This window comes from Nelusetta ayraudi, unplaced genomic scaffold (genome assembly GCF_046127955.1).
Source record: "Nelusetta ayraudi isolate G7.1 ecotype Tasmania unplaced genomic scaffold, CSIRO-AGI_Nayr_v1 ptg000173l, whole genome shotgun sequence".
Taxonomy (NCBI): Eukaryota; Metazoa; Chordata; class Actinopteri; order Tetraodontiformes; family Monacanthidae; genus Nelusetta; species Nelusetta ayraudi.
The window spans coordinates 802,755-826,627 of record NW_027466222.1 but is presented as its reverse complement, the minus strand read 5'-3'; the positions used below and the strand labels follow the sequence as shown (position 1 = coordinate 826,627).

At 44.5% G+C, this 23,873-nt stretch overlaps 4 protein-coding genes and 1 long non-coding RNA gene across 6 annotated transcripts; 4 read left to right on the top strand and 1 right to left on the bottom strand.

Moving 5' to 3' along the window:
- Positions 1-454: 454 nt before the first annotated feature.
- Positions 455-4,164, top strand: fam185a (family with sequence similarity 185 member A). Of its 2 annotated transcripts, XM_076014759.1 has the most exons (9): positions 455-1,064; positions 1,098-1,215; positions 1,302-1,411; positions 1,956-2,051; positions 2,175-2,313; positions 3,056-3,097; positions 3,184-3,279; positions 3,344-3,478; positions 3,601-4,164. In XM_076014759.1, the coding sequence occupies exons 1-9, from the start codon at positions 777-779 to the stop codon at positions 3,714-3,716; spliced, it is 1,140 nt and encodes a 379-aa protein (XP_075870874.1). In that variant the 5' UTR covers positions 455-776; the 3' UTR covers positions 3,717-4,164. The 2 variants fall into 2 exon arrangements, with proteins under 2 accessions (XP_075870874.1, XP_075870873.1); XM_076014758.1 differs by having other exon boundaries at positions 456-1,215; positions 3,601-4,094.
- Positions 4,165-4,531: 367 nt separating this feature from the next.
- On the bottom strand, positions 4,532-18,534 carry fbxl13 (F-box and leucine-rich repeat protein 13). Its single transcript, XM_076014756.1, has 21 exons — positions 18,399-18,534; positions 18,183-18,289; positions 17,868-17,964; positions 17,727-17,794; positions 13,938-14,092; positions 13,495-13,604; positions 13,307-13,411; positions 12,184-12,279; positions 11,953-12,088; positions 8,099-8,151; positions 7,680-7,780; positions 7,055-7,184; positions 6,571-6,669; positions 6,257-6,377; positions 5,997-6,159; positions 5,667-5,786; positions 5,453-5,573; positions 5,289-5,369; positions 4,986-5,120; positions 4,749-4,912; positions 4,532-4,666 (listed from the first exon to the last, which is right to left on the bottom strand). Exons 1-21 carry the CDS (start codon positions 18,462-18,464, stop codon positions 4,597-4,599), a joined length of 2,298 nt encoding a protein of 765 aa, XP_075870871.1. The 5' UTR covers positions 18,465-18,534; the 3' UTR covers positions 4,532-4,596.
- LOC142880811 (leucine-rich repeat-containing protein 17-like) lies at positions 8,416-11,895 on the top strand. The gene is made up of 6 exons (XM_076014757.1): positions 8,416-8,623; positions 8,711-9,187; positions 9,815-10,029; positions 10,681-10,836; positions 11,213-11,354; positions 11,468-11,895. Exons 1-6 carry the CDS (start codon positions 8,499-8,501, stop codon positions 11,745-11,747), a joined length of 1,395 nt encoding a protein of 464 aa, XP_075870872.1. The 5' UTR covers positions 8,416-8,498; the 3' UTR covers positions 11,748-11,895.
- Positions 14,786-17,731, top strand: LOC142880813 (uncharacterized). Its single transcript, XR_012925467.1, has 4 exons — positions 14,786-14,932; positions 15,017-15,072; positions 15,153-17,162; positions 17,365-17,731. It is a non-coding gene; the product is annotated as an uncharacterized LOC142880813 (long non-coding RNA).
- Positions 18,535-19,472: 938 nt separating the features above from the next.
- armc10 (armadillo repeat containing 10) lies at positions 19,473-21,510 on the top strand. The gene is made up of 6 exons (XM_076014780.1): positions 19,473-19,951; positions 20,125-20,270; positions 20,373-20,507; positions 20,619-20,795; positions 20,944-21,015; positions 21,125-21,510. The coding sequence occupies exons 1-6, from the start codon at positions 19,714-19,716 to the stop codon at positions 21,374-21,376; spliced, it is 1,020 nt and encodes a 339-aa protein (XP_075870895.1). The 5' UTR covers positions 19,473-19,713; the 3' UTR covers positions 21,377-21,510.
- Positions 21,511-23,873: the final 2,363 nt, after the last annotated feature.

The window sequence follows — 23,873 nt, the reverse complement described above, 5'->3', positions numbered from 1 at the left end:
TATATATATATATATATATATATATATATATACATATATATATACACGTATATATACGTAATATGTACACATATTAATATATATGTTTTGTAGTGTGTTTAATATTTTTATGTTTGACAAAAAAATGTATTAATCTGTGTGAGAAAATATTTTTTTCATGAACTGTGACGGGTATGAAGCCAGGGACCTTTTTAAATGACTCTGTTGGAGAGTGTTTGATTGTTGAACGCGATGCTTGGAATGTTTTTACACATAACATTAAAGAATCTGAAATAAAAACAGCTGTGTATAGCTCCCTGTGCTCTTAAAACATGCAGAACACGAAATGTACGGGCCAGAAATCTAATTCCCGGCAGCCTTTGCGGGGATGACGTGAACATCCTCGATGAAGGGGCGCTTCTTATTGGGTAAAGAGTACAGAGGGGCGGTACTAGATTTACACAAGAGTCAACATCCGGTTTGTGTTAAGTTGCCGAAAACGAGGCGGCTCTAGATCGCAGCTGAATCGCACTTTCAACTCAAAGACTCTCAGTGCTCGTTTGCTTTGGCCGAGCCTGCAGCTGAACACTATCGGATATTGAAGGCATAGGTTGTTCATGCTTTTATTCTGAAAGGACACAGCGGTCACAGAAGCGGTGAGGCGAAACAGACTTGGAGACGCCGGTTCCTCGGTGTTTTTGACACAATGACAGCGTGTGCAAGTGTATACTTGATATTATAATGTTGCAGTAAGTAACTGTATAGTAAAATACTAGTTTTGCGGCTCGGTGGTACTGATGTTCCGAAGCTCTTCCGGTCTGCGCGGCTGTGTGGGTCTCCTTCGCCGGGGATCCTTCACGGTCGGCAGCACCAAGACACCCACAACCACCAGCACCACCACCCCTGGGTGCCCTCTACATGCGCTCCGCCGCTTCTCCGCGCGCGGAGACCACGAGCAGCCCGTGCGGCGGTGGGCGCTGCACGTGGACCCCTTCTGCGTGGTGCGCGCGCGGCTGGCAGCACGCTGCAGTATCTCCATCCGCCCGCTGGACCCGCACTCCTTCCCGGAGGCCGACCGAGCCTTCGTCGCGGTGCACGGCGCCGACCCCGAGCAGGAGGTCGGGCTGGACGGACACCTGGACGTCCGCTACGACGATCGGAGCAAAGAGCTGCTCATCTCCGCCGAGAAGCTTCCCGGCAACTTTTCCATTGATGTGACTGCGCCCATCAAAAGCGGTGAGGAGAATGACAAGCGCTTGAACAGTGTTGGCAAAGCAACGTCTCAACGGCTGCCTGTAACAATATAACTTTGCTTTGGCCAGATGTCTTTGTCACTGCTCAAGGAAAAGGTAACGTGCAAGTGAGGAAGATGGAGTGTGACGTGTGCAAGGTGCAGATCGAGGAGGGTGAATGTCTGCTGCACTCTATCAAGGTAGGGCGCATGTGTCATTCGTAAGCAGAGACTAGTTAGACACAAAATGCCTGGTGTTGTTAGTTGTGATGATGTTGAGGTTGAAGTTTTTCTGTAACGCTAGGTGTGTTTGGTGATCAAAATGATCACCATCATGATAGTCCTGCAACGGCTATCAAACTATTAGTGGCAGGGTCACTAATTTCTCTTGTTGCATGTAAATAAATGGAATTTATATGGAGATATATCTTTGTAAAGTCAAAAACTACATTGTGTTGCTTTTGTAAACTCAAAAAAAAAAGGCAATAATAATAATAATGATGCACTGGCGCTGCAGGTTGTGGCCATCAAAACACAATTTTACAATTTGTAAAAAAAATAAATAAAATAAAAAGGGTTTTACCATTATTTTTTCACAGTAGCACATCTGCGTATTCCATGCCAGTGTTTTACTGTAGGAAAAAGTATAACAGTGTCTGCTGTTGCAAATTCCCTTTGAAACTGCTGTAGGATCTCGTTTCATGCTGGCATTTCTCAGGTGTTTTCCTCTCACTGGCTCTGGCAGGGTCACCAGATAGAGGTGAGGTCCAGCGGAGGAGGACATGTCAGAGGTCTGGGCACCATTCATGGCAATGTGGACATTGTCACAAGTGGAGATGGTGTAAGTGCACCATTACAGGAAAACTAGGGGGCAGCATTGCCTCAAGTATCAACTTTCCATCAACTTGGTCTCAGCACTGAGGTCTAAACTTAGATTTTATGTGACTTGTGTATATGTTTGCAGTCAGTGGATGTCATGAAACTCCAGGGCACCACGATGAACGTTTCAACCGAGCACGGCCCTCTGAAGGTGAAAGCCATCTATGCTGCTTCCAGCTGTGTGACCTCATGCACTGGCAAGGTTGAACTGGGGAATGTGCACGGTGAGTAGCAGGAGCACAGATTGTGCATCTTCACAGAAATGAGTTTGTGTCCGTAATGTGTGAGACCATCGGTCCAGTAACAAGAAGGCAGGAGGAGCCTGAGGTGAACAGAATCACAGTCTGCTCTTCAACTTTCAATCATTTTACAACCTGTAAGCTACAAGCTGTGACTTTACTCCACCTGAAGTAGTGGCTTCTCCAGGAGGCTCTTTAGTGTTTTTCAATTTTAAGTTACTTTTATTTTGATTTGGATGCTTTTCAGGACAACCTTATCGAATGTTTAATTATATGTCCCTTTATGGGCCTTTGGCATTGGTAATTTTGTGCAGCCCTTCGGCAAAGCAGGACTTTAGTACGTGAGGAATCCTGGGTTCTGCTCCAAGCAACTGTAATGGTTTAACTGCAATGTGTTTTCAATTCATCAAAAAATCTTTGAATGTTGTTTGTTTTCTGTGAAAGTCTAAAAAAAGAAGTCGTAAAGAAGACAGAACTCTCCGAGGTGGAAAACTCCCACACGCACACTGTACAAAGACACAATGAGTCACCCACTTTGAGTTTGAACGTCTTCCCGACACATCTGAGCCTGTCCTGTAAAAGACGTGGAATCAATTATCTTGTTAACTGGCGTGCTGCAGGCCTGGACATCACGCTTTTGCAGTCTTATAAATGTGCACTATGCCTTCCAGTAATTTCACAAAGTCTGACAACTTGTTTTAACTCGAGCCTGTTCTTTTCATAAAAGGTGACGCCACCGTGAAGAACACATCAGGAGACACCGTCATTGGTAAGCTGATTCTGATCACAGTGAGCCATGTATGGAATCTATCACTGTCTGACAACAGCGTCTTGAGGCTGTCTTTGCTTTGGCAGATGGCTCGAATAGTTTCCTGAATATTTCGTCACACAGCGGAAGCATCGACGCCTACATCGGGGACGGAGCCAGCGCGGAAATCCACACTGGAGAGGGTAAAACAGCACCAAAAGCTTCGTCCTCGCTTGTGTTGTTCCCTAATTAGTCCCTCGTACGTAGGAGCGGTGTGCGTGCGCGTTCCCTCCTCGCTGCAAGCTGCCGTGGAGCTGAGTGGAGCGTCTGTGAATCTCAGCCCGGAGGTGGTTCTGCACGGAGCCCAGACAAACGCAGCCCGAGGCCAGACGACTGTCACTGGTGAGCCAATTGTTCCTCGTTGCAGCACTCCCGCCCCCCTCGCCCCACCGTGGCCCCAACGTGGCCCCAACGTGTTGATTCACACAGAACATTGTGTCCTCACACACTGGTGTTTCCTCCAGGCTACATGAATGGAGAGTGTCCGGTGGAACGGCGGGTGAGAGCTCGGGCGGACCGAGGCTCCGTCACGTTGAAGACACAGAGTTGGTTCGAGACCCTGAAGCTGGGCGGCGGCTGAGTTGTGACTGACAGGAGAACAACGTGGTGGGTTATGTTGCTGCTCGGGGCGCTGCACTGATGTATGAAGCCATTCATGGCCTGTCGTTCCTCACCACTGTGTGTGTGTGCGCTCAGGTTGCACTGCACTCAAAAGTAATAGACGATAACGTATCGTCTGTTGTATTTGACCCTCATAATAGAAATCCTTGTATGTATAGTTTGGATAGAAAACGGTGTCAGATTGTGTTGTGCAAACCTGTCAGTGGTTATGAATGTTAATATTAATTTATCTTTTTTTAATGGTATACTATTGCAAATTTTCTGTATGACATGTAAATAAAAATAATTATATCAAATTCGAGCAGAAATGTGACATTATATAAATGTTTTTCTTCTAGCAGTGCAGCCAGTGCATCTTTATCTTCCACCAAAAACATTTCACATTAAAGTGCTTTTTTTTCTTTGTTTTAAGCAATAAGACGGTGACATTTGTTAAAGGTACGGCCACACAATAGTTTTTTTAATCTGGTAGTCCAGTTAGCAGCTAACAGATGTTTTGTGGTCAACCTCTTCTGATTGTTGGAGTCACTCTTACGATCTCAGACTATCTGGGACGCTCCACAAAAAATAAGCGAATTATATACACAAATAAAGAACTGGTTTAAAACATTTTCTAATCAACCTTTTTAGTTGCGTGAATTGCAGCCTTCTGAGTTTTATGGGTTTGCAGATGCTTGTGACAATGATCACTGTGGAGCATTATGGAAACCACTATGTTCAAGTGGTGTCCCAGGCGTGGAGTACCCGTGTTGAGCATGATGGTTCCTGTGATCACCTGCCGCTGCTAGGAACAAGTCCTGTGATTGGATTAACCAGTTGTCCCATCTCTCGTTTCCAAACTAAAAGATGGGGTCGTCGTTGCTGTGCTCCCAGTACTCCACGTGTGGCTGCAGAGTCAAGGCAGCCATCCTGTGTGAGGACATGCTCTCAGGTTATCACAGGTGGGCCAGTAGGAGTCTTGGACTTACCACAGAATGTTGCCACGTCTTACTTGGAGATGTTGCAGCAGCAGGCCATGGTGATGGAGCTGAGTGGAGGGCAAAGCCTCACCAAGTATGCGGCGGAATCATCCGTGAGAAGAATGCAGCCGGACAAATCAAGCACTCGCAGGTACACGGAGCCGATGGTCAGGTACTGAACTGCCACGTCTGTCATCTGAGGCGGGGCCAGAGAATTAGAAAGTCTACTGTGCAAAGTGATGTCGTCGTAGCAGAGAGACTGGCCGTACCTGTGAGCAGCCGCCCATCCGCAGCGTGATCAGCCCTCTGCAGTAGAAGGAGATGGCTCTGATGGCCATGTCTGACAGACCCATGCAATAAGAGATGTCAACATACTCCAGCTCTCGTACATTCTTGCACAGACTCTGAATTGTGAAAACATATAGAGATGGGAGGGTGGGGTGGGGGGGGGGCGGATAACATGCTGGTTGATAAGTGGAGGAGCAATATGAATATTTTTGTCTTTGTTAATACTAGCAGTCATTAGAATTAAAGCACTAAGCCTTTAATGAGCATTAAAAAGCCAAATCTACCTCTATTCCATTATTTGTGATTTCAATACACTCGGCAAGAACAAGCTTTTTCAGGCGAGTCCCTTCCATAGCCGCCAGCCCCTGAAACACAAGACAGTGTGTCACACGCCAAGCTTCCTCATGCAGACGGCGGTGTGGTCAAGAACCAGGTACTCAAGCTGTACCTCATCCCCTATGTTGCACCCACTGAGGTCGAGGGTGCGGATAGAGCTGCCGGCAATCCACTCCAGACACGCGCTGGTCAGTTTCTCACAGTAACTCAAATTGAGATAGGCCAGTTTGCACCTGAACAAAATGTTCATCCAGTCATCTGCAGCTCCAAGCAACCACACATCAGCTCGGTGAACCACATTAGAATGATTTGATGTTCTCACGCACCTTTGTGTGATTTTCATGACGGATGAGTCATTGATGTTACTGCAGTGACTGAGATTGAGCTCCATCAGTTTGGTGGAGGCCAGACCTTTAGTCAGGTACTGTATCCCAAAATCCCCCACCCTGGTAGACAGAGGGAGAAAAAAGTTAAAGTCCCAGGGATTGTCACATCCCGCAGGATCATATTCCCGGGGATTGACCCCACAACCTACCCGTCTCAGGGTGGACACTCTACCACTGAGACAACTGAGCTGGTCTAGCGGTAGCCCATCACACAGTGCAATAAAAAAAGATCACCGAATCTAAAATGACAGAATCAGCGAGTACACAAACTTGGAACAATAGGAGATGTCCAGGTGCTGCAGGCCCTTGAGGTTGGCCATGACTCGCAGGCTGGAGTTGGTCAGTTTGGGGCAGTCTGGGATGTGGAGTGTACGGAGACCTCGGGAGCTCAGGCAGAGAGACATCCAGCCGTCGTCTGACACTTGGTAGTTCCCTAAAGCCACCAAGACATACATGAGAGTTGAATTTTCTAATATGAAGTGTGGGGAAAAAAAACAAAAACAATGCTGCATAATGCAAAGTTATCTCACCCCTGGTGCTGAAGGATTTCAGTTTGGCCACCCCTGCGATTGCGTTCCAGGAGACGTCGGACAGAAAAGGAGTCTCCATGAGGGAGAGGGAGGTGAGCGAGTGGCATCTGGCAATAAGTGTCTGGAAGACGAGAGGAGACTCTGCTTGGCTGCCATGTGTGCAGTGCGTGTAGTGCGTGTAGATTGAGTACATGTATGGACAGACAGAGCACATTCTTTTCATATTCTGCTAAATACCCCCCCCCCCCCCCCAAACATGTCAGTGGTGGGATTTTGAGAGAAAGCAGTTCATCATCAGAGATGGTCCAACTTACTGAGAGACACTCATCTGACAGTGTAGGCATGTCATTGATCACAATCTCTCTGAGCGACCGACAGGCATCTGAAATGCATTTGAAGCTGCTGACTGTGATCTAGATGGAAGACAGAAGGGAAGGGGAGAGACGGGGCTTGTTGATGTTACTTGTTTTTCATTATTTCAGGGCCCCCATAAAGTGAAACCATATATCTGGAATCCAACCAAGACACATTCCCAGAGGAAGGTGCGCTGTGGTGCACATGTGCTATGGTATGGAGCAGTGCGCACGGTGAGCGGAGTGGGCGTGTAAAATGGAAAACCCTCCCCAGCTGCCTTTCTTACTCCTCTCCTCCCTTGGAGCTGAGCTCAGTCGCTCAGCCAAGAGCAAGAGAGGACACTTGGGAAGCAGAGAGAGAGGAGAGAGTGGATTTACCCGCAGAAGTTCCGAGTCGGGACTGTAGCTGAAGCTGAGTGGAGTGACGGAGGAGAAGTGCACCCACCTGATTGCACCCGGAGAGGTCGAGGTGGATGAGATTGCGGCAGCCCTTCCCTGTGTTCAGGTAGGTCAGTCCCTTCTCTGACACTCTGTAGCAGTAGGCCAGGCTCAGGTACTGGAGGTTGATACAGCTCCTGCGTCATAGTAGTCATCAGTCAGTCAAGCTTTTGTGTTTTGGTTTTTGTGAAACTGAAAATGTGTTGTTCAACAAGTTTTACACACGCTACAAAAATGCTTATATCTCCATTAAGACATAAAATCAGTCTGAGTAGAAAAGGGAAACATTCAAAATGATTGTATGATGAGTTTAGTTGTGAACCTTCACAACTCTGACCCAGTGAAGAGCCTTAATGGGTATAAATACCCTCAAGTTTCACATCTGCCTTAGTACTGAGAACTGAACAACTGTGTATTGTTAAAAAAAAAAAAGCCCACAAAAGAACCAAAAACAGCCACCCGGGACCTCAGTTGCACAATGAACAAATAAACAGCTGAGGGGAAAAAGGACGTGAGCCAAGAAGACAACAACCATAGTGGAATTTTGATGTTGTTTTTGCAGAGGGTTCGTGTGAGGCTGTTAGGAGAGAACATTAAAACATAACACCTTCTGACCACAACCAGGGGTTCACCTGGAGAGTTCTCTGATGGTGACGTCTGTGATGAGTGTGCAGGAGAGGTTCAGGTAGAGCAGGCCGGCGCAGCCGTCCACAATATTCTGCATCATCAGGTCCTGTTCAACATTTAAACCGAGCAACTTTGGTGGAAGCAGGCAGCACAATGTAACTGCATTATCTACAGTAGACAATTCAACTTTTTTTTTTTTTTTTTTAATAAACTGTTCAATGAAAAACACAGAATGTGAATTTAACACAACAATATTTGTGACGTGTAAGAATTCTGATAAAAACAGACTGATTATTTGCAGTTGTATTAACATTAACTTCTTGTCAATGTGTGTGTGTGTGTGTGTGAGAGAGAGCGAGAGAGACATGGATATTTAGGGTCCATGTTGGTCCATGATCTCTAGTCATCCACATGTTTTACTTACTGTAACATTGTCACACTGTGACAAATTCAGCTCCTGGAGGTTCTTGCATTCACCTGAGACAAAAAATATAAAAATCAAAGAGCAGATTAATCAGACCAGTTGATCTATAGTGCTCATTTCTTACACATTAAAAGTTTCAGGAGCTACATGAGCAATGACGCAAAGCATCCTGTCAGTGTTTAAAGCTGTATATACATTCCAGTACCTTCTCTATCGCTTACATAATGAGCGACCTCAGATCTTTTTTTTGTTTTCCATACTGTTTCCCAGCAGCTGTGTTCCGTCAGCGGTAACGCAATTCACCTTTGACCCACTGCTTCTGTTTTCAAGAGTTTTTTTTCATCCGCGACACCGCCTTTGAGCTCCAGCTCTTGTTGTTGGAGAGAGACACCCGCTCAGGATGCGTCCAAGGTGCTGGCTCCTCGCAGCCTCCCTGCTGCTCCTCCTGCTCCAGCCCACAGACACAAAGAGGCCGGGGAAGGGCAGAGGCCTCAGGGGGGCCAGGCACAAACTCACGAGGGACAGGTGAGCTTTTTTACGTTGCACGCCTGCACTTTCAAAGCCCCGGTACGTGAGGGACACAGTTTCATTCCTGGCTCTCTCCACCACCAGGGTGAGGGGCGTGGGCCGTCACGGCAGGTCGGGACCCTCCAAGCTCGCCGCGGCTGACTGCTCTGAGTCCACGGAGTCTCGAGAGGTCTTCGTCGACTGCCAGGACAAGCGCCTCGCCTCCGTCCCAACGGCACACACGTGGTCCAAGCCTCCCAAGCATCTCCTCCTGGCACGGAACCGCATCAAAATCCTCCGCGATGGAACCTTCTCTGGATACGAGAGTTTAACCAGTCTGGACCTGCAGCAGAACCAGATCTCTCTGGTGGAAGAGGGGGCCTTCCAGGGCCTGACACACCTCACCACACTGCTGCTGCAGCACAACCGCCTGGGGACACTCAGCGAGGAGGCGCTCATCCCCATGCGCAGCCTCGCATACCTCCGTCTTTATGATAACCCCTGGAACTGCGAGTGCCAGATGGAGAGCCTGGTGCGCACCCTTCAGGTGCCGAGCCACCGCAACCTGGGGAATCACGCCAGGTGAGAGACAGAGTGGGTGGAGTTTGAAAAATAGCGATTTGTGGCTCTGATGCCACAGTTTCAAGGGCTAATGGGACGGTGAAGACCAGACATGGGCAAACTACGGCCCGGGGGCCAAATGCTGCTCATTTAGGTCTTTAATCCAGCCCACCCAACTTGAAGATGCATCATAAGAGTAATTTCAATAAAGACGTACAAGTCAAACAGTTTGCCCACCCTGGGTTAAACCCTGGCCAATCAGTCTCGGTGGATCCCTCTCCAGGTTCTTCTGTCGTATGTCCTCAGACGGTCATCTGTTATATGCAAACCATTCCAGGGTGTTATTGTCAAGGTCAATGAGACCTTGGACACCATTTGGAGGCCAATGTTTTGAGCAACTGGTCAATGTGTGGTACACTGTGTGTAATGGAACCCACATTCGTACTGGGCACTATCTGTGAGAGCCCAGGGCAGCATAGAGGCTCCGAAGCGTCCTACGCCTGACCTGAGGCGGTTAAGTGTTGTCCATTGCTTACGGGGCAACTGTTGGCCAGGCACATCTGTGGGGTCTCCAATAAACTGGAGCAGCCTTGATGGTTGCATGCTCTTCAAGTGAAACAAATGTCTTCACAACGTCTCCCTCTGCAGGTGTGCGGAGCCCATCAGGCTGAGAAGCAGGAAGCTGAAGCAGGTGGACCCCGAGTTGCTCTGCAAGGAGTTCGACCCAAGCAGCGTCACGCAGGGAGACCAGACGGACCCTTCGGACGCTGCGCTGCCCGTTCCTTTCAGAAGCAAACCTGACGCCACCACCACCTGCCACACCTACCGTTTCCCACAAGTGCGGATGGACTGCAGCAGCAGAGGCAAGCTCCATTCTAGCTCTACTCTTTGATTTCCCCTCGATCCGTGAAGTCCCTGTCACCCTGCTCTGAACCCCACTGTGCTGTCAGACACCCAGCACATGTTTCCAATGTGACGGAGAGGTCAGGAAAACTATCCAAGGTTTTATGACTGAGAGCTCACATGCTTGTAATTAAATCTCACAGTTGCACGACTTGAGCTGATGGAACCTTTTAACAGTTTTGAAGAATTGACGTAGTTTTGTAGGTGATTGGACTTCAGTCATTAGTCATCAAATGAGTAACTTGGAAAGCATAGAAAATAATAATTCAGGTATCACTATTACAAAAATGGCAAAATCATGAAGTTTAAAATGCTGGAAACTGTCTTGGATTTCTCAGTCACTTCATTCTACCAATGGAAGCAGAGCATAAATCTCTGAGCGATGACCCTGCACCAACATTTCAGCTATTTCAGTTACAGAAACAAGATTTCAAGCCAATGCTTTTTTTTCTGAGTGGATTTTGGCTCGACTCTTTTGACTGGTATGGAGGAAAACTGTAGTCATTAAAATCACATGGGAAAGAGACACAGTTGCATATGTCTTGGATGAGCTAGAACAGCGGATGCCTTGGAGGCAGGCCACTCGATAAGCCCTTCCTCTCTGTGTTCAGGTCTGACGGAGGTGCCCACAGGCATTCCGGAGGATGTCGTCCACATTGATCTGTCCTATAATTCAATTAATCATCTTAAAGCCAAAGACTTCCAGGGAGCCAGAAGCCTGAGGACCCTAAATGTCAGCAATAACAACATGGAGCACATGGACACAGGTATGTACCGCCTGTTTAAGCCCGCAGGGAAATGATAGTGATCAGTTTGGCCACTGACGCTATGGGAAGGGAGAAGAAAAAAAACTCTTCTCCCATTACAACCACTGCTGTCTTCTGTTTGTTATCATTCCTGGCTGGTGTTGATCCATGTTTGTGTTTACAAGATTAGCGTCACTAATGGTCATGATAGCTGGAAGGTCTGCAGTCATAGTGCTCCACTTTCCACAGGCGAAACACCAGCCTGTGTACTGTCCGATGTCACGACTCCCGTTTTACTTTTGTGGAACATAAAACAGCAGCAGTCCGTCATCTGCATGAATATAATTATGCACAGAAAACCAATGGATGCTGCTTTGCCTCCCAACTCTTTTTAAAGGCTCCCTGTCCGGGCTTTTGCACCTCCATGAGCTGGATTTGTCCAACAACAGTCTGCACTTCATCCAGCATGGAGTTCTCGAAGATCTCTACTTTCTCTATAATCTGAACCTGGGTGGCAACCCTTGGATGTGTGACTACAGGTGGGTTCTTCATCTCAAGGATCTTGGTCTTTTTCTGTTTTAAAGTTTTTTTTTTAAAACTAATCCAGACGCTTAATTGCTTGATTTGTTTTCTTCAAATTGCATCCTCTCAGCATCCACTACATGGTGTACTGGCTGGGTCTGCACCCGTTGGTGAGGCACTCTGGCCTGGTGTGTCGCTCCCCTCTTGAGCACACCGGGGAGAGAGTGGAGGACTACGTCCAATCCTACAACAGAGAGTGTCCGAGGGACAGGAACCGCGGACGAGAGGAAGCAGAACAAACGGATCCTGAGCTTTGGGGCACGACGATGGAGGTGCAGGGAGAAGTTGAGGAGCTGGAGCCCAGCCACTTGAGAGTGCCGCAGAAATACCAGATCTTCAGGCTCTCCTGACTTCCATGAACATTTCACCTCAGCTTTAATTCACAATGTCCCTCTTTGTCTTTCTACTAAACAGTCTGTATCAGATAGGAAGAATAAAACATATTCTCTGGGTTGTATAAATGTTTGCAATTTTGACCAAATAAAAAAGTTTTGGAAATTTTGACAAATCATTTCCCTGGAAGTAACATGGATAAACATATCATGTATTACTCACAGATGTATTTCAAGCTGGGCCAGCTGAGCAGTGAGCAGCCTCGTAGGTTGAGATTAATCACAAAAGGCCGATAGTTGCGCAGGATTTTGACTGCTGTGCTGTCGGTGATCCAGTCTTTCTCCAAAGAGAAGTTGATCTTTCAGAGACACGTCATGGCAAAGTCAGCGCTCGCCATTCCGTCTCACATTGAGAGCATTTATGATTAGATAAAGAAAATGTGTGTGTTCAGACCTCACTCCACAGTGAGCCTGACTGGATGATAGCTTTCCACTCGCAACAGACGTCAGCACAAGTGAGCCAGTCCCGTAACTGGAGGTATTTGAAGATCTGCAGAGGAAATGTGATCATTTTGTCATAGCAATCAATGCCCTTGCTATTGTTTATCGTGTTTTAACAATGACGTTGTCAGTAATGTTGCAAGTTCGGTTCTAACTTTGAGGTTTTCACATCTTGGTTTTGCATGTGTGGGTTTTCTGACGTGACTCCAATAATGTCCCACTGTCTAGATAAATATTTGGTTGCCAACCTTCTTCACCCTGTGTGCAGGATAATGCCTGACTGCAAAATGCACATATATACATATAGATGAAAATGATATATTATTCCATGCTATTCTACAATTATGAAAAACGTCCAAAAATGTGCAGAATCAATTAAAGTTTTTCTATAAAATTTAAGTTGAATGTCCAAATGGAATGAAACAACTAGACAAATACACACTCCATCAGGTTTGGGATGTCACACTGATCACTTGATACACAACTTGTACTCTAATGCATCATAAGCAGCTGCCATCTTGAAGATGTTTGGCCAGCCACAAGGGCGCAGGATCTCCTGCCATCGTTTTCCTTCTCCAAACATAGTCATGCACAGGCTGTCTAGCCACCGCAAGTGGAGGCAAAGCTGCGCTGCTTTTGCCAAGCACATACGAGTTCAAAACAAGCAGGGGCTGCAACCTGTTAGTGTAAACAGCCAGAAAGGTGTTGACTGAGTTTTCTTTGGCATTCTTTCTAACTACAAGGCCACAGCTATGAAAGACTGCAATGATTACATAACACCTACCAAACTGCTGTAAATGGGGTGAAAAGTAACAAAGAGTTCCTGGGAGTTACTCTGTAAACTAATGTGTGTGGTGGAGGGTCACGGGTACATTTAACTATAATGAGCAGCCAATTCCATTAATCAAAGGACCTTAAAAAAAAGAACTGTGTGTTTACAGCGGCGCTCCCGTTACAGTAAGTCTTACGCAACACACATGATCTCATCACTGGCTGCTGGGAGAAACAGAGGAGGAAAGTTCTGTGGGAACAAATGAGGCTCACGAGCTGAAGAAAGAAAATGTGATTGACGCTACCTTTAATAGGAGGGCATCTGGGAATTCTTTCAATCCTTCAAATGGTTTCACGACCCATTCAATTCTTTGGACGTTCTCTTCAGTAATGACAACAGGTTCCAGTTTCTGCCACACAAAGACAAATGTGTTTAAGGAGGCTCGAGGAAACAACTGATTCATTTATTTTTACTTAGCTTGTGACATTATACCTTTGAATACTCTTTGGACCTTTTCGAGTCCCTCGCCACATCGCACCACCCAGCAAAGATGCGTTTAAGGCGGCCGGCGTTTGCAAGTCTTTCTAGTTTCTGGATTCCAGCTAGGTTAAGCAGAAAATCAGTCACTTTTATATCAGGATGAATAATGGCAATAACAACACTGGTCACATGTGAGTGTGACTCCTCTAAATGGCAAACTAACTTCTAAAAGTTGAGCCAAGAGGCAGTGTTTTGATGTTGGAAGGTGCAGGCGGACCGAGTGAGTCAGAGTGAGTGTACAGTACACCGTTGGGAAGAAGCGATACATATATGGACTCATTTCAAAAGCAGACGGTAAGGTTCCTCTGGCTTTTAAAAATCTTTAACAGGAGTAGCGTCAAAGACGGCAAGAACCAGATCATTCATTGCCATGCAGAAATAAAATCATCACCCACCAGCTCGTCTCCTCTTGCATCTTCTGACCCATCTGATCCATTTGCAGAGCCCAACTTTCTGCATTCTGGTCTCGTAATGCGTCATTGCCAGGTTCATGTTCACCAGTGTCTCAATTTTGATTGTCTTCGACTTTGCAGTGTACCGCTTCCACGTCCTGTCAGTAACAGTGAGGACAGTTCATTAATTATTTACAGAGGTAGACAGTGACTGTGGCTCAGGTACCCTGTTTGTCCTGGTATTGGGACTCCCAGGTTCGAGTGTCCCCCTTGTGCTGGTCCCAAATCCAGATAAATGCATTGGTTGCACCAGGAATGGCCTCAAATGTAAAAATCTATCCCAAACTAAACATGTAAATCAATTTGCTGTAGCAACCCCTGAGGGACACAGTCAAAAGCTGAAAAATACTTCCATTAGTTCCACAAGATGGGTCAAAAAATAAAACAATCATATTCATATAAAACATTTTCAAAAGTTCATGTCAGCTGAGTTAGTTTAAGCCCTAAACAGTCACAGAGGACAGACTGACTGAGGGCTTATGTGTTCAGTGTGAAAGCTAATATCTGTGTAACATTATATCCTTATGACCTGGCCTGTTTGTTTCACTTTCAATTTAATGGGTCACATTTCTGGTGTCACTCTCTCCTGCCATTGTTAATGATTTTAAATTATTTAAATTTGTGTGGATCATTGCCAGTGTTTGCCGCAGTGTATCTTCCAATCAGCCATATACACGACTGAAACTTATGGCCATTTTGAACCACAATCATCACCACCATTGGTTGATTTGCCCACAACTGCAGCAGCAGCAGCAGCAGCTGCAAACTATCACCTCATTACAAGTTGCACGGTCAGCTCTGACAGCAGTCTGAGAAGTTTCTAGAACCTAAGCTGGCAGAAAGACACCAGAGCATGGTAGAAGCTTGTTAGGCTTCTAATTGAATTAGTTGCTGGTGACTGCTGAGGTCAGACTCACTGCCATGATCTTCCCAGTTTGGTAGGTAAAATCAAGTACTTGTGTTTGGATCAATTTATGCTGTGTTAAATTTTCTACTTCTAACTTAATTGTTTTTTTTTTAAGGGCTGCTTGGTTTTGCACTCTGTTGTGGGGCTGCGTTTGTTTTCCTCTGCAAAACAGTAAGAATCTACTATTTATGATTTTTTTTCCTGATCACTCTCAACTGTTTGAATGTAATGTCTACTTAATCTTTTGATAGGTCATGACATTGCACAAAGCTACTCTGATAGTGACGGTTTCAGTGGCCGTGCAGGTGTCCCTGGTCCACAGTTGTCAAATGAACTCCATGGAGTGCACGCTCCAAGGTCTGAGAGCTTTGTGTTTCCTCAGTCAGTACTAGTCCACCATGAAAACAGTGAGGATGCTAGTTCTGCTCCTAGCCTCAATGAAGAGATGGTGCAGAGCAAGCTACACTCAGGATACAGGGCAGACGAGATCCCAGGTGTTCCCTCTGCTTCCTCTGTGCAGAAGACTGACGACTCTGGCCAGCGACACCCTTTTGAACTTCTGTTAAGGGACTCCCAAAATAGCAACCGTGTGGAGGGTGTCAGTTTTCCAACTGTCAAAGATTTTAAACACTTTGTTGAAATCCTCAAAAGCTCTTACTTAATACCAGGGGGTGACTTGACTAAACACTTTCAAACTGCACGGGAGATGATAGCGAAGGAGGCACAGGGTCAATACGCCCAGGCCCAGCTGGACGCAGTCCACAGGGCTGCTGCTGAAAGTGGCTCTGTATATGGTGGGAGTGAAAATGAGGGACACAGTGAACCTCAAAATGCTGCCCTGTTTGAACAGAGCGAGCAAGGTGGCAAATACCAAACGGCGAGTCAAAGCTCCCCCGTTTCTGATCCTGTGGACTTGGCTCCAAATCTGATCTCCACCAGCCTTTATGACAAACAAGACTTGGGTCAGCCCCTCTATTCTTACGCAATCCCTCGATCTGCAGCCGAAGGTTTTAATGTCGATGCATATGATGGTTTTGACAACAATCTTTTTTCTGATGCGAAACCTATTTTCACAAATGGTCCGACTATGCAACAGGAAGATGAACTTGATGTCCAAAGTGATAAAATGGGCAGAGGGATTTCAGCCGATGCAAGGTCCAAACCTTTTAACTCCTATAGTAGAAGTATTCAAGTGAGTGCACCAAAACGTCTATTCAACATTTCAGACTATTTGCCAAAAAAACCTAGGGAAAGGCCAACCCTGTCATTTAGGCTGCATCCACCTACTAATGGCAAGCAATCCAAGGATGTTAATGAGACTCCAACAGTTCGCCTGCAGCTGTCTGACAGTTCTGTCTCTTCAGAGTCTAATCCTTTACCAAGGAGTAGAACAAGTCAAGGGGATACTCAGTCAAGTAGCCCACAGAACTCTCAGAATGAAGTCCTCAATAGAAAACAGCCCATTGGCTCCCACTATACAATGAATGGAAAGCGTACCAACAACCGTGACGTCTACCTTGAAGAGCTTCCTCCAAAAAATCCAGATCCTACTAACCAGGAGCCAAGGGTTCACAACGCACTGACTCCAAATTCTGCTGGTCAACATTCGACTCAAACTCAAACCTACATTCCTGTCATGGGTGATGATGCAAATTTCAAAGCCCTACCCTATTTTCCTCCACCTGTATCCTCACAAACGGCCTTTTCAAGATTATATGGCAATGGGGTGCTGTCCAGTAGCTTTGGGTTCAAGAGTGCAAATCCCAGCAGGTCTCCACCTCGAGGCATAGATGCTACCAGAAACATGCTGGTCTCATTCCTCAACCAGCAGAGAGGAGGCTTTCCTCTAAATCGTGCTTCTGTGGGAGCGATTCACGCTGGCATTCTACAGAATTTCATGAAAAACAGCAAATTTTGGAATCACCCCCATAGCGTGGGTCAAAGGTTTGGCAGCATGGCTTACCAGCCGCCTGGTACGCAGTTCCTTAACTACGCTACAAGTGGTGGAAATTGGCCAAATGATGGCAAAAACAGTCCTTTCTTTCCTTGGAGAAGCCATGGTGCCTCAGCCTCCCCAGAAAACCTGTTCACTACGAAGTCAAGAAGGGACTCAGTGGGGGAGATCCTTGGCTGATGTGGCAAGAAAGAACTGGGGCATCCTGTTGGAAACCTAATTCAAGGCCGAAGAATGACAGGAGAGCTCTAACCCAAACTCCCTGATGGATTTGAATGGTCATGAGAGGGAAACCAACTTTTCAATGGTAGGAAACCTTCATGTATGATGCTTTTCAACACATTCAGCTGTTAAAATCAAGGTGTTGGAAGAAAAATGCATTTCAGAAGAGGGGCAAGAGTCAGATAACTCGCTTCCACCATGCTGGTTTTAAGTTACACATGGATCTTGTCTTAAACATGTTGACTACACATAATTTTCTAAACTGACACCATTTCCTTTTTCAACAGGATCTGTTGCCACCTTCAGCCATGAGGAAAAACAAGTTTTTCTCTTACACAATCTACTTTAAGTAAAGGTATGAACATTTTTAGTGTTCTACTGTCTTGACTTCAAATTGGCAAAGCAATATTTTTTTGGTGGGGTCGATATTCAAAGCATTACCAGTCTCAAGTGTGCACCAAAAGAAAAACAGCTACCCAAAATAAGGAACCAAGTTTTAATCAGAATACTTTTATTAATCCCGAGAGAAATTTTTGTTTAACAGTGCTCCATTCAACCAAGAAGACAAAAATGAAAAGTTGCTTTTTTTTTCTTTATGAAAGTTGTTGGTCTTAATCAGTTGGTCGTTAGTGTGAAACTGCTGACCTACCTAAAGTAGAACCTGATCAAGTACTGCGTGTAAAAGATGTTGGCCTTCTCATACTGGACATAGGACATCTACAACAAAAAGAGCAGAGCCATTAATTCAAACAATATTTGAAGGTGTGGATGTGATTGAAGCAAACCTTACCGCCATATCTTCAGAGTCAAAGTCAGAGTTAAAACTTCTCCGCGACGGACAGCTCGGATCCATGTATATATCTTCTATCTCCGCAACAAACTTGTACCTGTGATGTTGACATCAGAAAATATCATGGTGGTAAATGTGAGATATATATTTAAGTATTTACAGTTTGTACTTATTGTAAGGTCCCCTCAAGGAGAAATCAAATGAATAACATGGTTTCCCACCACGACCATCACTAACGCCATGAAATAAAAAATGTAAAAGTGCGACCCCAAGTGTTCGTTATGGGTAAAGTGCATAGCTTTTGCGTCGACGTACCAGTCGACGTTCTGAAGATTGTCGTGTCCCTGGAAAACCACGAGTGTGTTTTTCAGAAACTGCACTGGGTCAGAGGGACATGACAGACACGAAGCTGCCAACGCGGTCTGCAGTGGCAGAGAGGGGAAGCAAACATTTTTTTTCATCCCAGCAAATTCAGATTTAGTGGTTAGAGATTTGGCATTTTGAAATTGGTATTTGCATTATGCAACTTGCCTTGTATATTTTGGGTAGGCAGTGTTCCATATCTGGTGCATCGATGCCATTTTTTGTGTTTGCCATAGCTCATTAAATAGACCGCCTCTTGATTCAGAGCATGCACAACATTTCGAATGTATCACAACGCCCGAGGCTTCTGACATTAAGAGCCGCAATTCGCTGCAATTTCACGCAAAGACGAGAACTGTAAAATTACCGAGACAAGTGCTACCTAAACGACGATTTGTTAATGAAGGTTTTCATAATAAGATCGTATCGTTACAAACGTAAAAAACAAAACAAAACAAACGTGTATATATTATTTGATATAGCGTGATAACAGTACCTAAACGTCCAATTAAGTTTGACTTTGATGTTAGATTAAAGTGAGAAACTGATGGCGACAAGGTTAATTGACAGACATCGAATGGGGGGGGGTTACATTCTTCAATTTCGACTTCCTTTGCCGGTATAAGAAACAATGATTTTTGCTGGACTAGGCTCCAGCAGAGCCTCGCAACTCTGAGTGCAGGAGGAAGCCAGTCTAGAAAATGGATGGCCGGGTGTAAAATAAAAATGTGTTCATGTGTTCTTTGGTACATTTTTTTGTTGTGAATGTTCCGAAAAAGAACAATAAATATTATCTACGATGTGGGTTTCTGCCTGTGAATTTGGATTTTTTTTATTTTTTTATTTTTAATATATATATATATATATATATATATATATATATATATATATATATATATATATATATATATATATATATATATATATATATAAAATTGCGTTCTAATTATTATGCTGTAATATTTGTAATATAGCTCAGTGGATTGCATTGTTATTGACGGCTTACAATTGCGCTGATCACGTACCAAAAGAAACACGGGTGCTAAATATTAGCTGCAAATAATTAACTCAAATACTTATGATACTTATTTAATTTTTTTAAGTGTCATAAGTAGGTCGGAATATTAGCATCTCTGTGAAGCCGTGCTTGAACGTGTGCGCAGCACATCCAATCGCACAGCTTGTTTTTGCCAGGTAGGAGGATTCTCGTCAGTGATTGGATAACATGTACTCAATAGGCACTCTCGGCCGTTTCTCCCCGGAACAACAGACTTGAGCAGTGATGACAACTGTGGCATGATGTTAAACTTTAGACTTCGGGATGATGGAACTTCCTAAACCAGTGTGTGTAAAGCTGCATGTGTAGCAAGTGCCCATGAAAGAAAATCTGTTAACCTATGAATCGACATATTTGACTTCGTTTACGAGCTTTACGTCATCTAGCTAACTAGCTATCAGCTTAGCTAAAAACATTGCTGGAAACATGGGCGATGGCAGTCTGACTTCTAAGGTCGGCAACATGAAGGCCTTGCTTGGAATAGTTGCCGGAGCTGGAGCCTCGTATGGGATATACAAACTCATCAGCTTCAGAAGAAACAAGAAAAGTGTCGCCAGTGAAGCACCCGGTGCTGGGAAGGCGGACTCCCCTCTACAGAGGGGCAGCTTGCTGGCCAAAGTGTCCGGACTGGACGTTGTCTCTCCCCGCGCTGATATTGCATCAGGTAATGCAGCTCGTAAATACGCACTTAAAATATTCTCACAAATGTCAATATGTAGCGAGATGATTCCACAAAATATCCTCAACAATAAAATACAATGGTTAATCTAAATATATCTAAATACTCACATTGTTTGTCTCATATTGCCAAAAGTTTGTTTGTTTTATGGGTTTTAGAAAAAATCATTCAAGGGTCTGCAGGCACACTGGAGCCAAGACACCTGAAGATATTGCTGTCGTGTCTTCAGACAAGCACCACTCCATCTGAAAGATGTCAGATTCTGCTCACGCTGGGAAATGCTGCAGCTTTTACTGTGAATCAGGTTTGTCTGTCATGTATTCTTGCAAACTGATGAATCTTTTGATCTCCCCCAAACCATAGCTTTATTATTTTGTTTTTCAAAAAATGTTCATGGCTGTTTCAGAATCTCATCCGGGAATTTGATGGGATTCCCATCATTGCTGGTTTCCTCGCCGATCCCAAGCCAGAAGTTCGAGTGCACACTCTAAACACTTTAAATAATCTCTGTATGAACATCGCAAACCAGGAAAACATCAAGGTGTGCTGCCATTATATAGCAAAACACATACAATACCTTGATGAACATGTTTTCTTTTAACCCTTATATGATGTCCAGTTTTTAGAATGAAAGAGCGTCCTTGTCTTCCAGGTTTATATTCCACAAGTGCTGGAGCTCATTGAGATCTCGCCAGTGAATTCTGAGCTGCAGCTAGCAGCTCTCAGACTGCTGACAAACCTTTCAGTCACAGATAAGCATCAGCACCTGCTAAAGGGATCCATTAAACTGTTACTCTCTCTTCTAGTAGTCAGCAACGGAACTTTACAGGTGGGTTTACTGTTCTTTGTTCTGTTCTTTCTTGTCTATATATTTGTTTAAAGATGTGTAATTTGCTTCACCTTGAGCCATTTCAATATTGTATGTACTTTTGAAGTTCAGCGTATTGGTGGAGCATTGAATATAATTTGTGTTTCAGGTCCAGGCTTTGAAGGTGCTTGTTAATTTGTCATCTAATCCTGATATGATGGATGACATTGTTGAATCTCAGGTAAGGAGAAAAATAAATCAAAATCTATGCTGATTAGTCACGTTTTTTGTTTGTTTGTTATGTAATTTAGTTGAATACACATGTTGTGTTGTCCTTTGTGCTGCGGTAGGCACCGGCCTCTGTTGTTCTCCTCTTTGATGAACGGACGGCTTCCGCTGTTCTTCTGCGTCTCCTGATGTTTGCGGGGAACTTGAAGGCCTGGAGGCCGTCTGCCCAGGTGGCTGATGAACTGAGGCGGAAGCAGGACAGTCTCTTCCGGGTCATGCTGGACGAGTCCTCCCAGCTTCACAGCAGGCTGCTTCAGTTGCTCTCACACCCGGATGGGGAGGTCCGAGCCCAAGTGGCTCGTATTCTGACATAGAGCGCCCTCTGTTGGTCATTTCAGTTCTAGAGTCCACAAACTTTGCCAAAGTCATTAATTTATCACGTCAATATAAATTATAATTCTGTTCATATTTACATTATAAATGTAAATATAATCAGCCTTAATCTCCACGGCATGTTCTGTGTTTCCTTGGTGATTATTCTCATGACCAACAACGAGTGAAGTGGTAAACATGGTCCATCATTTGTGATTCTACCAGCAAAGGTTCTACCACAAAGTAACTTTATTTCAGGTATTTCAGGTGAAATTGTCACTGCCACACATTTTCTAGAGACGGTGGCAAGTAGCACTGCCTGTCTGTGGTTCTCGACGCACGAACATTTGGAGCTTAGAAAGTTTCTTGCTGCCAACTTGATCACGCCTTGGAAACCTCTGAATGATTGTATAACTGGAGCTGTGAAGCTGTTGCGACTCCTACAAGCAAGATTTACTCAATGGAAGGATGGCCGTAGCAGAGTATATTCACATTTGCATGAATAATGTGACTCTTAATCTCGAGAGTATGATCTTTTCTAGCACGAGCGAGTAAGAGGGGAGGAGAAACGCTGCACTTTTTTATTTTAATGTTTGGGCTCTGACTTGATGTGAACCTGAAACTTAAATATCTCTCAGGCAATATTGTAAGCAGGGATAGATACAGTTGGAGGTTGTTTATATTGTATTTATTTAATGAGTGCGTTTGTATGGCTCTGAACTGAACGTTTTGGTTTGTGCCTGCTTTATTGGTTCTATTAAAAAAAAAAAAAAAACATATGTGACATGTTTATGTTTTACTGAACATATAACACAGCCTCACCATCAGCTCACCTCTTGAAGGGTTAGTTGGTGCCTTCCAAAGTTGAAACTTCATCTATGTTGTACATGAGTTTGTTGATGTGTCAACACTCTAATATCAACATTTGTGATTTTCAGGATATTCAGATTGGAAAAAAAAAAGAAACACAATAGAAGCATAAGGTGGCCATCTTGTGAAATGTGGACAAGAAAGGAAACTGGTTTCCATACCGCGTATCATCAGTTGGACTCGGCAGCCCATTTTGATTTCAAGTGGTGATATTAACATTTTCTAACTAAAATATCCACTGTTGCTGTTGGTAAGAGCTGCAGCAACGCAAGACCATGATTTATTGTTGCTGATCTCATGCATGTTCATGTGAACATGGCTCCACGGTGTGTAGCAGAGTAATGACATGAGGGTTGTGAAGACAGATGAGTTTATTAATGAACTGTATGAATGTACGAGGCTTGGAACAAACATGGATAAGATGTTCAACAAATTAAGATAAAATAACTGAAAACTGGATAAGAATGAGATATTGCACAAAGCTAGAACACAGTTTATCTTCTCTACACTATCAATATTACATATTTCAATTTTTAATCAATGTAACGCAAAAACAAAACATGTTAATCTCACCAGTTTTTAAGGACTACTTCCGTTTGCCTTTTGTGACGACGGCATCTTTATTAGCAATGATGACTGATGATGATGCGTTCAGGCTCTTTGTCCCCTCCCCTCCTGCCAACATGTGCACGCACCTCGCGGGAGCGCGCGCTGCTGTAACTGTTAAACATTTCGGCAACTGAAAGACGTCATTGAATAGAATATAATTGATTTCTTTGTCAGTTACTAACATTTAACCCACAATCATTTAAACCTCAGTGTTTCTTTGAACCACTTAGATGACCAAGATGATCTGGAAAATGACATTTCTGACGGCGACTTGTTTTCAAATATGGTCGACCATAAATAAAGGACCTGCTGTCATCTCACTGTGTGCATGTATTTGATTTGAACAGGCCTTCCCTTGTGTATATGGTAATATTACATATTTTAGTTTGTCGACAGGTATCACACTTTCTGTGTCCAGGAGCACAAAATACCAGAAACAGCTTTTCAGCATGAAGTGCCACAAAATCACAATCAGGGGTGCATTTATTTCCAGACAATAGTGATTTTGAAGCTGCTGAGAAATGTATTGATCCCTTTGATAGGGAGTGTCTAGTGGGAAGTGCATAAAAGCCCAGCCAGAAGGTCACTGTTGCAGAGAAATGTATGCCCTTATTGTAACATTTAATACTATCATAAACTCAGTAAGGACATTTCAAATCAAACCGATACACGTACAGTGATGGCAGAATATCCTCATATCTATTATGACACATATTTGAAACAAATTTGAAAATCAAAGTCATCTTTGCCTAATTGAAAACACGACAAAACATCAGTCGCCCTCAGTCATGTCATTTTTTTTTCAGATCATTGTGATCAGCTTCTGAGTTTAAATCTACACTGATGACTAAATAATGTGGCAGTGTGTTAAACGTTCTCTGATCGCTCCATTTTAAGCTGCAGCGGTGCGCGCTCCCGCGAGGTGCGTGCAAATCTCGCAGGAACGCAGATCTCGGCGTGACACCGGGGCTGCACCGCCTCCTCCCCTCGCTCGCCGAACAAACGAGAAGACCATCGGTG